The 12,401-nt window shown below is 37.3% G+C and overlaps 2 protein-coding genes across 3 annotated transcripts; one reads left to right on the top strand and one right to left on the bottom strand.

The window, feature by feature from the left end:
* Positions 1-1,467: 1,467 nt before the first annotated feature.
* mrps18a (mitochondrial ribosomal protein S18A) lies at positions 1,468-5,056 on the top strand. Its single transcript, XM_004083722.4, has 6 exons — positions 1,468-1,641; positions 2,434-2,465; positions 2,626-2,730; positions 2,832-2,955; positions 4,506-4,578; positions 4,675-5,056. Exons 1-6 carry the CDS (start codon positions 1,497-1,499, stop codon positions 4,817-4,819), a joined length of 624 nt encoding a protein of 207 aa, XP_004083770.2. The 5' UTR covers positions 1,468-1,496; the 3' UTR covers positions 4,820-5,056.
* Positions 5,002-8,871, bottom strand: rsph9 (radial spoke head 9 homolog). Of its 2 annotated transcripts, none has more exons than XM_020714646.2 (5): positions 8,495-8,871; positions 8,270-8,420; positions 8,053-8,182; positions 7,711-7,857; positions 5,002-5,317 (listed from the first exon to the last, which is right to left on the bottom strand). In XM_020714646.2, the coding sequence occupies exons 1-5, from the start codon at positions 8,719-8,721 to the stop codon at positions 5,157-5,159; spliced, it is 816 nt and encodes a 271-aa protein (XP_020570305.1). In that variant the 5' UTR covers positions 8,722-8,871; the 3' UTR covers positions 5,002-5,156. The 2 variants fall into 2 exon arrangements, with proteins under 2 accessions (XP_020570305.1, XP_004083768.1); XM_004083720.4 differs by having other exon boundaries at positions 8,267-8,420; positions 8,495-8,869.
* Between the last annotated feature and the right edge of the window lie 3,530 nt (positions 8,872-12,401).

Here is a 12,401-nt window from a genome sequence, read left to right on the forward strand (position 1 = left end):
GGAGGAAGAGAGAGGGATGTTATTGGGGGGGGGGGGGGGGGGGGTAAAGGGCACAAAAGTAAGGGGTAGAATCATAAAGCAACAAGTTGCTGGAAGTTTATAATCAAGTGTAAATGTTAGTCAAAAGGGGCAGGGCCTGTCCACTCACACTCACATATGTTACCAACATGCCTGATGGCTCCAAAAACCTCCAGTTATATTGTGCACATGTTTTCACTTTCTACACAAATCCACTCAGAAAGTAAAAGCTATTTGTTTGAGTTTCTAGAAAAATATTTCAGTGATGGCTCGAAGCAAATATCAAGGGTTGAGAAAAAAATAAAAATGTCAAATTGTAGTAGGATGTTAGGGATATTTAAGGGGGTTGGCAATGCCACTGTTGCAACATCACACATAAATTATTTTTATTTTATTACCAAGCGAATAGATTTACTAAAAAGATATTAATCTCAAATAGATTTCTTTCAACCATGATAAAACCTATTCTGTGTGTCTTGTCTTTTTGAGACAAGAAACTGTTCAGTGAGCTTCTGTGGCAGATCCTGTAATTCAAAGATGTTCTACGCTAGGACATGTTTTAACTAAAGGTTCACTGAACTCATAATACTTTTATTCAGAAATTTGCAGCTGCAGGGACACCGAAAACAGAGCACCATTTCTGTAAAAAATACTCTAAATCTGTTACTGTTTCCACTTTATTCATAAAAAGACAGTTACATAGGACAGTTCTGAAAGCTGCCTTTTATGCACAGAGATGAAAGCCTAAGATAAATGACAAAACCCAACAAAGCAATACATCTTAACTAGACAATTGCATATTTTTCTCATGATAGTATTATCAAACATCAGACACTTAATCTTTCTTTTTATCAGTACATGAAAAGTGCGCCTGTATCTTTTACTCTTTAGGCATGTTTCTACAATAATCCTTTAGTTGATTCTCATCCTTTAATCTGTTGAACATTGTTACGAGAAGAGATGTGACACAGAGGGTATCTCTAAGGTTCTAAAGAGAAGCAACAGACGGTTGAAAGTATCCAGGATTTCAATGATAAATGCTCAAGATTGTTCTGCAAACAGCAGGAAATACAGTCCCACGCAAAAGAAAACCAGTTATAAACACTACAAACAAAAGCATTCATATATTTTGATTTTGTTTTATTTTATTTTATTTTTATTTTATTTTATTCCAAAAGAGGTTTTCTCTGAGCCTGGTGTGCAGTTGATTTATAGTTTACTTTTTGTCAGTCTTTTTAAAATATACTTTTAGTTAAATTATTTTTTTTTTTTTACTTTATTCTCCCATGATACCGATAATACATAAATGAATAAAATACTGTTCAGTTATCTATGTGTTGTTACATTATTGTCGCTAAAAAAAAAGGGGGGGGGGGGGAGAAAAGAAGAAAGAAACCTGTTGCTTTCGGACGTGACTACGTGGTTCTCGCGAGATAGAAATACAGGAAACGACTTCAGAGGAAGGTCACAAAGTAAACATGGCGGTCCATGCAGTGTGGAGGTCTTTTTGGACCTCGTTCTCGGGTTTAAAACTTGGTAACAACTGCATAACATCGAGTTTACATAAAAAAAATTCCCCTATAATGTCTACCCTGACCGTTCAGAGCAGAGGAATTCGGCAAGGTGAGTTTATCTGCAAACGTTACCATGTTAGCCAAACAGTCAGTGTGAAGCTAACATGCTAATATGTTTTAGCACTATTATTTTTATAAACATAACTGTTTGTGTAAAGAGAAAGGTCGGTACTGTATCAGATTTTATTTGGATCACATGATTAATAGATTCTGATGTTTTTAGTGACAGAATAATCTGCTGAAAAAAGGTTGTTTTTATTTTGTATCACCACGATGATGTCAAGCGTGCAGAATAATAAATTAGCTTATTACTAATGTTCAAGTGTGTTGCACAGGTTGTGTCAGCAGCATGCTGTTTAATTTAAAGAACTTCTGGTTACTACAGGCTTTAGTTAATTGAAGTAGCTGCATTTACGTTCTGTTACATTTAGTTTACAAAAGTAATTTTAAAGTTTACAGAATAATATGCACAGAAAGTTTTTCTTTTTTTTTAAATATTGATTTCAAGCATTCCCAAATGATTTTAAGTAATCCACCGCTAAACCATTTTATCTAATACAAATCTATGTAAACATTAAACATAGAAATTGTTATTCTTTTGAAAATATAGAAGCTGCCTACTCTTTGATATGTTCAAAGTCTCATTTTTTTCTAGATTTTAGAAGCAGATGTATGATGAAAAACGTTTTATTTATATTTATTTATTGCATTTTTAATAAAACCTTTAGATCTTTTCCCCTTTTTTAAAAAAACTCATACAGCATAATGACAAAAAGCAAAAAGGATTTTCAGATATTTCTCTTTATGGCTTAATCTTATACAGTGTTTGTTAAATTTGCAGTGGTGGAAACACAAGAAAACAAAACAACAACTGTAAGTTGGAATAATAAATTGCCTTGAACAAAACTTTGATTGCTTGTTTGCTTTGTGACATTAGGTTTATTCTTATGTCATTTAGTTCCTAATAATTAGTTTAGACATGTTATGACCTCAGTAGATTTTTGATATTTATTGTGGTTTATTTCTCTCTTAGATTGAAGGAAAAATTCTAGATGATCCTGCTGGACCACAACCTCCAAATCCCACTGCCAAGTGTCCCATCTATAGATGGAACCTTCAGAACAAATACAACTACACAGTGCGTGCCACACTGCAGTATGAGGAGTTTTTTTAAAACATTGTGTTTCAAATAGCTATTGTTCTTAGGTGGTTATTTGTTTTGTTCTTTTCCACTCGCAGGATGTCTTGTTATTGAGTCAGTTTATCAGGTCTGACGGAGGGATGTTGCCGAGGAGAATAACTAGTCTTTGTCCTGAGGAGCATCGCAAGATTGCCATCTGTGTACAGATGGCTCAGCGAGCAGGTCAGCGTTTGGTTGAGTTTAGTTTTTGTTAAGTATTGTTGGGTCTGAGTAAAGAGAAGGATTTAATAGCTTATAAATCAATCTTATCGTACATCCCTGGTAAAAAAAAGTTTTGGGGATTTCAAAATTCACAACAGGCTTTTGAATCAATAAGAACCCTCTTCTGCTGGAATGCCTTCCTTCAGCTTACATTTAGTGGAGTCATAAGCTGCAAATGATCTTCAAGGACAAATAATTAACTTAGAAAATGACATGTTTGGCTGTAGTTTATTAACATATGAACCACTTTTGTGATAAAACACCATTTTCCTTATATTCTTTTACATTTAAAAAAAACTAGATAATTTTCAAATATTTTGGCAATCAGCTCTATCAGTAAGATACAATTTGTTGGTGAATGGGACTGAAAAAGACAAAGAAACACCGGAGAAAAAATGGAAGAATCCACAATTTCTGTCATTTTCAACCATAACATGCTGAACAGACAGACATTTGATTGACAGCAGGTTTCTGTAATTATCTTGTTTTCTTAAAACATTGGAACTGAACGGGTTACATTAAGCTAAACAATTTTCAAATATTTATTTAAAAAACTGAACATTTCTTAGTACAAAGCAGAAGAATAAGACAAAAGTGTTTCCTTTAACAGAGAGAAGAGACTTCACTGGAGTTGCAAAACCTTTTTTTTTTTTGGCTATTAGAAGAACATTCATCTTTCTTGTAGTTCTCAGTTGTGCAACACTCAGCATGAAAATGATGCCAAATCCTACCTCAGAGTTTGAAATGCCAAAATTCACATGAAGCTGGAGTCTAGTTTGTGATGTTAGCTTGCATTTGGTTAGGGCTGCACGAAATGAGGAAAACTTGCGATATTAGTGATTATTATTGCGATGACGATATCTCTTGCGGCATATGAACTTATAGCAAGACAACCAAAAATGTAATTTCCATTTCACTGCAACAGTTTAAAAATTACATTCCAAAGGACTCACATCTACATAGAAGACGAACATTTAACATAAAAGGGCTCCATCCGATTGGTCTATGTAAAGGAGTCCATTCAATTGGTCAAATGCAAAAAAGAGATTTGTTTGTTTCGTGAAATTCTTCAAGCTTCCTTAATGCCATTTGTTTTAGCATATTTAAGATAACCATTTATTGCGATTTTCTCCGTCTTTTGCGATATGCATATTGCACAGCTTGATGTTGCGATAACGATAAATTTGCGATTTATTGTGCAGGCCTACATTTGGTTGAAACTACTTCAACAAGAAGATGCAGAGACCGTCTCCAGCCAACGTTTCTGGTGCCACCACCTGTGCCAGTGTTGGTTTAGATGTGAAAAATGCCAAACCCAAATGATAGTTAAGCCTAGATTAATAAAAAAAAAAAAGGTATAATGTACAGTGCGTCTTGCTACTTGTTCTATTGTTAAAAATTGTGCAGTTTAAACCGTCTGTCAGCCTTACAAGTTATGGTACATTTGAAGTGCACTAAAATGTATCATCAAATCTGAAATTATTAAAAGTATTTATTTATCTGTGTTGTAGGTCTTCTTCCTGACCACAAGCCTAAGCTTCCAGAAGGTCACGTACCTAAGAAGCCTAAGCAAAACCTTAACAGGTGACACATGTGTCTGTGAATGTGAATTTTAAGTTTGAATCATTTCTTTATCTATATTTTTAACCATCTTTTACTAATTTCCTTGGTGCTTTGCAGGTACCTGACACGGTGGTCTATTGACTCTGTAAAACCCATCTATAAAACTGGACTGAAGTGGTGTAAGAAGCGCATGGCTGTGGGTCATCCAGCTCTCAAGAACAATGTGCGCTATGGTGTAAAACCTCTGTACATAAAACACTGAAAGCTGGAGGAGGAAGTTTGGCTCATCACTCAAAACGTCAATGGAATTGGTTTTGGAGAAAACCCTAAACCTTTATCCATCATTATTTATTCCAACTCTGGTTTATAAAATTCTGTTAGCTGTGTTAAACTGAACCACAATAACAATCAGGACATTTAAAAAAAACTGGAGAATGCAAATGCTGACTGTAAACTCAAGGCATCACAAATGCTTTAATAAAATATTAGCTTTTCTGTCTGAGAATCGGTTTTTACATGAAAGACGTTTGCCATTAAACTGGAGAAAACAGCAACACTTTTCAAACAAAACAACTTCAAGGAAGTATAGGATGTCCGTCTCACAGCATGAATGGAAGATCGAGATTTTTCATTCCAAGGCCCACATAAATGTATCCGTGCTGTGGTGTCATTGGCACATGGTAGAATGTCAGACCGAGCCACAGGAGGCTGCGCAGCACACACACACGCCTGGCACACTCAAACTGGAGACTCCATGATCCTAAACACAGAAGACATGATGGTTGATGTCAGTTTTCTCTGCTATTTTCTTGTTTCACATCATTTCTAAGCCAAAAGATACACAAATAAATCATCCCTTTTTGATGTCTGCCATGAATCCTCCCCCTTTTTTTTAATGTAATACTTCTGGGTGTGCTCGTCAATACGAGGGTCATGAGAATTAAAGAAGAACTGGATTGGCTACAACGCAAAGCTTTGCTCGCAGAAAAGGGCGGTAGTTCTAGGAGAAAGGATGCCTGTTGCAAAACTGGTCTCAAAATGTGATGCAACCAGAAGCAAAGCAGTTGTTGTGCAAGATGCAGCATGCAGTGTCTGCAGCAGGAGGACAAACAAAGATGGAAATCAGGAGCTGGAAGCACTTTGTATGTTATAGGAGGGGAGCTCAACGAGTCTCACCTGTCGTCTTAGCGGAGACGTATTTCCAGAACGCCAAACTCTGTTTCAGCACGCAACGTGCCTCAAGAGAAAGCCGCGTCTAGAGTAGAACTGAACCAGCTGTGCTGTCTGCTGCAGTGACGACACAGCCCCAAATCCACAGTACGTTCAGAAAACACGCACATATGGATGCTCTCTAAAAACCAGACATCTGCTGCCTGTTTGCTCGTGGGTGCTAAACATTTTTTTTTTCTTGCCTTCAAAGTCTACAATGTTTTTGTACCCGGGACCCCATGTTGTGCGTTCCTGCTGAGTAGGACTGCAACCAGTAACAAATCTCACAGCCTTGTAGACATGACTGTGCATAACTAAACTCAGATGACTGGTTTCAAAGTATTCGTAGCTTAATGTTTCCCTCCTGGGTTTGAGTTTTGTCCAATACACGTATTGCTGTAAGTGTCTGAGCTTGCTACTGTAGCTCTTCCAACTTTGAGCATGAAATGACACCCGGACAACGATGGCTGACTAAATATTTAAACCGTTTAGAGTGTTGCAGAACCCCTTGTGGAGAATTAACCACATCAAGAACATTAGTCTTTTTTGGCCACTGCATTTTTTGACCAAGGGTCTAAAAAATCGTTTAATGCCTGCACATAAAAGCCCAATGAGGTTCATTAGTGGTTTCCTTTATAGCTCGATGACAGAACTTTCACATCTGTTGGTTTCCACAGGGCTCAGTTTAAGGCCCCAATTTATTATTGTAGGAAGTCGAACACAAATACTCAGGTAACCTTCTACTTTAATGATTGTTTCTTTTATAATTAAAATAAGTGCTGGTAGTCTTCCATTAAGGTTTGAATCAATAATACTTACCCAGTCTATTTTTATTAAAGAACATCTCAGTTATATGAGGTTTTCTTGTCTAGATCAGTGTTTTTTTTCAAATCAATTTTTGAGCCAAAGTACATATTTTCCTTTATAAAAATCACAAGGCACACCAACTGAAAATGTAAAATAAAAAAGAAAATCTGTTTTCTGTATTAACAATGTACAATCATTATTGTCAAACTGTCTTGAGTCAGAATCAAATTAACACACATCAAAAAGTATTTTTTGATATGTTATATTCCTAACTACTCAGTGTTAAACTTGGTTATGTTTGGATGATCACAGACCTGATATCCTATTTTTGACCAGTTAGGTGAAATGGAATAGTTTCCCACGACCCGCCTGATGGTTGAAAAACACTGATCTAGATGAGAATCGGTGCTGCATATGATCTGGATTCATTCAAGGTACTCTGCAGAAACGAAATCTGAAGAAAGTAAAAAATCTTTGTTTCAAGAAAAATGGTCTTATCTTATATTGCAAGAAAAATAATCTTATCCCAAACGTTTTTCGATACCAAAACAACTCTAGTTTAAGAAAACGTGTTTGTGACGAAAAACTTTTTTTCATAAATTCTCGGGGGGGAAAACATTTTTACTAACCCACTGGCAAATTTTCAAATGTTTATTTATTTTTAGCTTTTCTTTAGCAGGTGAAAAAAAACTTTAACACCTGGAGGAACATCTCAAAACTACAAAAAATGTTATCCATATGTTTATTTCTTTGTTATTGTATTTTTGAAAGGTGTCACATATTGAAAGACTGTTAAAACCACATTTACCCGTCTAAATTCCATAACTTTATCGAAGTGATTAATAGTTTCAAGGTATAAAATGCAGTTTTTAGTTTTGATTTTAAACATTTTGATGTCAAAACTCTTCCATTTTGCCTTGGGGCAGTTAAATCTCTGCTCCGGCATTCCTTCGAAATCCCACATCTATAGTTTATTAGGAGTTGGGACGTGTTAAGTAGGGAGAACCTGATGTACCACTGTGTGCTAATGTTCTGTGCTGTTTTCATTCACTCCATGTTCGTACGGGGACATCCTCCCCATTTTGAAGTTTCAGTTGGATCAAATGCAAGAATGACTGAAATGAGTTCTGTCTTAACCTTTTGGAATGTCCTCGCTCAGGACGTCCAGAAAATCAATAGCTGGGGCCCACTCCGCTTTCACGGGGATGGGTTTCTTTTGAAGAGTCTTGGGTTTTCTGAAATGCATGAAATTTTCCAGCCTCCTTGCTTCTGATTCAGAAAGTCCTAGAAACAAAATATTAGACATAAATGTAATCTGTGTCACTAAAGGCATAGTTTTGTTCTGAAATACATTGAGTCATCAAAATAGATTTTCCTATATTAAGGTAAAAATGTGAGTCAGAGATCCTGCACATCTGAGTCATTTACTAGCAGAGACACAAGTATACGCACACCAAACAGGAAACATCGTAAGTTTACCACCAAAGCTGCGGTTTGTCTGGACGAGACCCCTTAAACTCTGGATGAAAGCTCCTCGAGGAACCACAGATGCTTCTTCATCGATGTGGTGCACTGTCACAGCCAGCCTCTTCTCCTCAGTCACACTGAACTGTGGCAAAAAGAAAGATCCTCATCAACACAGTTTTTCAGATGCTGTGTTTAGATAAGATCATACATGTAGGAGCTTCCTCACCACTTTTTCCTGCTCCTTTCCCTCCTGTTGGCTGACCTTGTGCTCATACACAAAGGAAGGGTTTCCTTTGAAGCGGCCCTGTGCCGCTTTGGACACTTCCTCCACCATAGCATCTGTGACAGAAGGGAGCAGGAGCCAGTCCACGCAGTTCAGGCTGGTGAGGACAAAAGAGCAGAGCATGAGGACAAACCTTCTGCAGGGAAAACTGGATTATTTGGTGCTTTTTACCTGTACAGACTTTTTCTGTCTGTCATTTCATCCTCCCCTCTCCCCTGAGCGACAAAGTAGTCATGTTGTAGTCCCAGGATTTTGCCCCAAAACAAAATTCGCTGGAACTTGTAGTTCGTTTTGACAATGACCAAAGATGTCTGCAGAGCTGTTCTTTCCTCAAGGGTTAAAATGCATCCGCTGCCGGCAACGAATTCCAGAGAGTACGGCAGGGAGTTGAAGTCCATTTTTTCTTCTGCTTCTTTTACTATTTAAAAAAAGCTTTATGAGTTTCTAAATCTTTAAATATTGTTTTCGATCTCCCGCTGTAGCTAAAAAGTTAACCAAACGTGAGGGTAACCAAGCGTCTCTGGTTGCTAATGGCGACAAACTCTTAGCAACGGACTACAGGATTGAAGGCCCACCAGCGCCCCTATTGGCATCAATGTGGAATTGCAAGAACGAAAGGTCACATTTTATTCACTTAACGCTTAAAAAAAGAAACCCAATATCTATCATTTTTTTCTTCATTTTATCTTTGCTTTGTCATAGTAAGCTATAGGTGAGGTGCTTCTTTCTTTCTTTTTTTATTTTAAAGGTTTTTCTCTCATGTTTGGGCGTTGGATAAAATAATAAAACAGAATTAGTACGGAACCTACCGGTATATCATGCAAAAAAACATTTATTTCACAAATAATGTATTTATTAATCTTATTTGTAAGTTGAAGCTTTAGGTGAGTGAAGGGCAGGCCGATTGAATTAACTTATATTTTACCTCACCCCAATAAATCTGTTAAAAGGTTTGCTGAAGGCACAGTTTATTACTATAGGTTTTTTTTCATTATGTTTTGACACTAAAGACTAATATTTGGAATCAGATAAATAATTAGGCAGTTATTTTTTCTTTAGAGTAAAATAGACGTTCTCAATTTCCCTTCTCATCTTTTAGCTTTTCTCTCTTTCATTACAGATGAACCGATGAATAAACAAACCATATCATTTTACATCATGTTAAACCCTACTGCTATCAACCTGCTTGCAATTAGCAACATTTTCAACCGAGTTTCATCTCATTTATTTATTTAAGTGCAAAGTTGCATTTGTGATTCTTCCAAAGGCCTATAGAGCACCGGTGCAACATGTGTTTGCATCTTTCTTAAATCAGATTTCTTATTCAACCCATATGTGCCGCTGGCTCATTCAAACCCAAACTGTATTTTGAAAAGGAAAAAACTTCATTTTAAAGCTGTATTTGCCTTGAGAGGATGTTGGTGTTTACCTATATGTGGTAGAAATCTTCTGAACTGCTGTTCTCTTGCTCCTCAAACTGTGATTCACTTCCACCATCCCTGTCAAACTTTGCTGTCTCATTGTGGTCATTTGTTTTTTTCCTCTTCACTGTGGCGTGTTAGTCACAGTCGTGTCTCCCATTGGTCTATTTGTACACGCAAAAATACTTTCCTTGGCCAAAACAGGAGAGGCCAACGTCATTCCCGACTGGCTCACGTCTGAGTGTTCCTGATGCAGTCTGGAGCAGATCAGACAGAGAAAGTGAGTCTCAAGCATGACTCCATGCTTTCACCTCTTCCCAAAAGAGGAAATCTGATGATTGTGTTGACGTCACGTGGGTGACGAAACTTCAAGCTTTGAAGAGGAGTAAACACAAACAGCATGTGAGTGAAGAGCAGATAACCTGTGTGTGTCATCAGCTGAACTTTCCCAGGATTAGACAGTGTCTTTAGACGCAAAGAGCAGACGATCCAATCATGCTGATGTGTAGCTGCAAACTTTTTTTTTGGCCTTAAATGAAAGAAGACATCAGATGATATTGGTTTTTCCTGATATATTTTTGAAAAATTTCCAGTCACTTTTTCAATAACTTGTGGTTTTGTAATCATTAATTCAGGACGGCTTGTGTGTGGGCTTGTGACACTCCCTCAAATTTTGAGCAGCTTTGGGTCTGACAGTGTCCAAATGTTGGGAACATAAAATCGGGTAAGCCTAAGAAACATCTGGCAGGATACATGAGTAGATCCCTCTGACATGAATGCAGGCTCATGGGAATATGAATGAACCTTGCCAGGAAATCAACTTACGGTGCATTTCCTGCTCACAATCAGTCAGTGCATTTAAGTGTTTTCGTCCCTCCATTTGAGACTAAAATGATCGTTTTCATGAGTACTGTATGTGCTCGGTGTGGAGATTAAATTGACGTTTAAATCAGGACCACAGAAATATTTTTCCATATGTGTTATATTTTTCTCATTTTATCTTAAATATTTTCATCTGAATCCACGGTGACTTGCTTTGTTGATTTTCTTATAAGTCAGAAGCTTCTGGGAAGGTTGACAAATCTTTGGAAATTTCCAGTGGTCAGTTTGTCACAGTGAAAAAGTGTCTTTATCCCTTTTATCTGTATCAAAATTTCCAACACTCCCTCATTCATGTAGTTTTTTCCCCCTCCATTTTTTATTAATCTTCAAAGATTATTTTATTTTTTTTTTATTTTTTTTTAACATTTAGTCACTGAGTCATCTGCAACTGACAGGCATCTGCACTAGTGAAGAAATTGAGGAATTTTTGACCATATAACAAACTCAAAATGGCTAGTGTTACAAAAATACTAAATATTTTGAATAAAAAGTTAAAAAACCGATACCTTGAAAAGAGTAACAACTCTTTGTTGAGTCTGACAAATGTAAAGACTTTGTTATAATACTCTAAAATGGGAGGCAGTGGCTCAGGCAGTTGAGCAGGTCGGCCAGTGATCGAAGGGTCTCTGCTCCCCCAGCCAACTGCCACCGTGTCCTTAGGCAAGACACCTCACCCTTCCTGCCTCCAGCGTTGCCTCACTGATGTGTGAATACGTATGAAAGTCCTGGCGATGGTCAGAGTACACAAACTGGCAGCCACGCCTCTGTCACTCTGCCCCAGGGCAGCTGGGGTTACATCAGTAGCATCACCAAGTATGAATGAGGAGTGAATGAATAATGGAGACACATTGAAAGCACCTTGAGTGTCTGGAACACACATACAAATCCAATCCATTATTATTGTTATTAAAATAGAAAAACCTGAATGAACTCTATCTGAATTCGCTTTGGTCAATTTTACATTCAGCACTTGTTGTTCAGCAAATATTATGGTCTACAAGCTCAAAGTTTCTGTAAATCATGAGCATGGAGACGCTGGAGGAACATGCAAACCCCACTTTTCAGTTTTGAAATAAACATGACTTTGTGTAGATCTTCCACTCCTCTCACCCAAAGTTTGGAATCAAAAGAATGGCTTCACTTTGGGGGGGTCAACATTTCTCATATATTATTCTCAAATATTCCAAATAGATGACATTGGCCTCCAAGAAATGCAAAAAGCAGTTTTTTATGTGAAAAAAAACAAATGTTTGTGTGTGTTTTTATTCCAACTCAGCATGTCAAATATGTTTCATTTCTTGAAAACCCTCACAGACCTCATCAAGGGGAAGGGTAACATGAAGGCTGTCTTTGCTTGTCAGTTGTTGTCTTCTTTTGTTTTTATGTTTGCTCTTGAAGCTCCCGACTCAGAAACCCTCAAATACTTGGATTTCAGGGGCGTGAAAGTCATATGGCACAAATTAAAGTAATGGAAAGATTCTCCGTCAGGCAAGGTATAATAGGATTGTCATGCAAAAGATTAACTCAATACAAGCAGATTCTCCTAAATCGTTTGTTGGACAGAGGCCAGGTGTGGTTTTCAGAGTGCAACTCAAGCCAACTTCACACTGCTTCTTCTGCCTGAGGCGATGGATCCGAGCCAGACAAACCCAACAACCGATGTTCAGAGAGTGTCTCTGAAATGGGATTTGTTTCAGACACTGCAAAGAGAGGAAAAAATATTTTCCGTATTGTTTAGGTCTTTATATATAGATATATCAATATGTAAAGACTTG

Source organism: Oryzias latipes, chromosome 24, assembly GCF_002234675.1.
Source record: "Oryzias latipes chromosome 24, ASM223467v1".
NCBI classification, from domain to species: domain Eukaryota; kingdom Metazoa; phylum Chordata; class Actinopteri; order Beloniformes; family Adrianichthyidae; genus Oryzias; species Oryzias latipes.

What these genes read in the sequence shown, in the direction of transcription:
- mrps18a (XM_004083722.4), top strand. Translation starts at nt 1,497, where the DNA reads ATGGCGGTCCATGCAGTGTGGAGGTCTTTTTGGACCTCGTTCTCGGGT. An exon ending in AAGAAAACAAAACAACAACT is followed by an intron (nt 2,466 to 2,625) that starts GTAAGTTGGAAT and finishes TTTCTCTCTTAG; the next exon opens with ATTGAAGGAAAAATTCTAGA. An exon ending in AGAACAAATACAACTACACA is followed by an intron (nt 2,731 to 2,831) that starts GTGCGTGCCACA and finishes TTCCACTCGCAG; the next exon opens with GATGTCTTGTTATTGAGTCA.
- rsph9 (XM_004083720.4), bottom strand. Translation starts at nt 8,721, where the DNA reads ATGGACTTCAACTCCCTGCCGTACTCTCTGGAATTCGTTGCCGGCAGC. An exon ending in GAAAGGAGCAGGAAAAAGTG is followed by an intron (nt 8,183 to 8,266) that starts GTGAGGAAGCTC and finishes TTTTTGCCACAG; the next exon opens with TTCAGTGTGACTGAGGAGAA. An exon ending in GAGCGAGGACATTCCAAAAG is followed by an intron (nt 5,318 to 7,710) that starts GTTAAGACAGAA and finishes TTCTGTGTTTAG; the next exon opens with GATCATGGAGTCTCCAGTTT.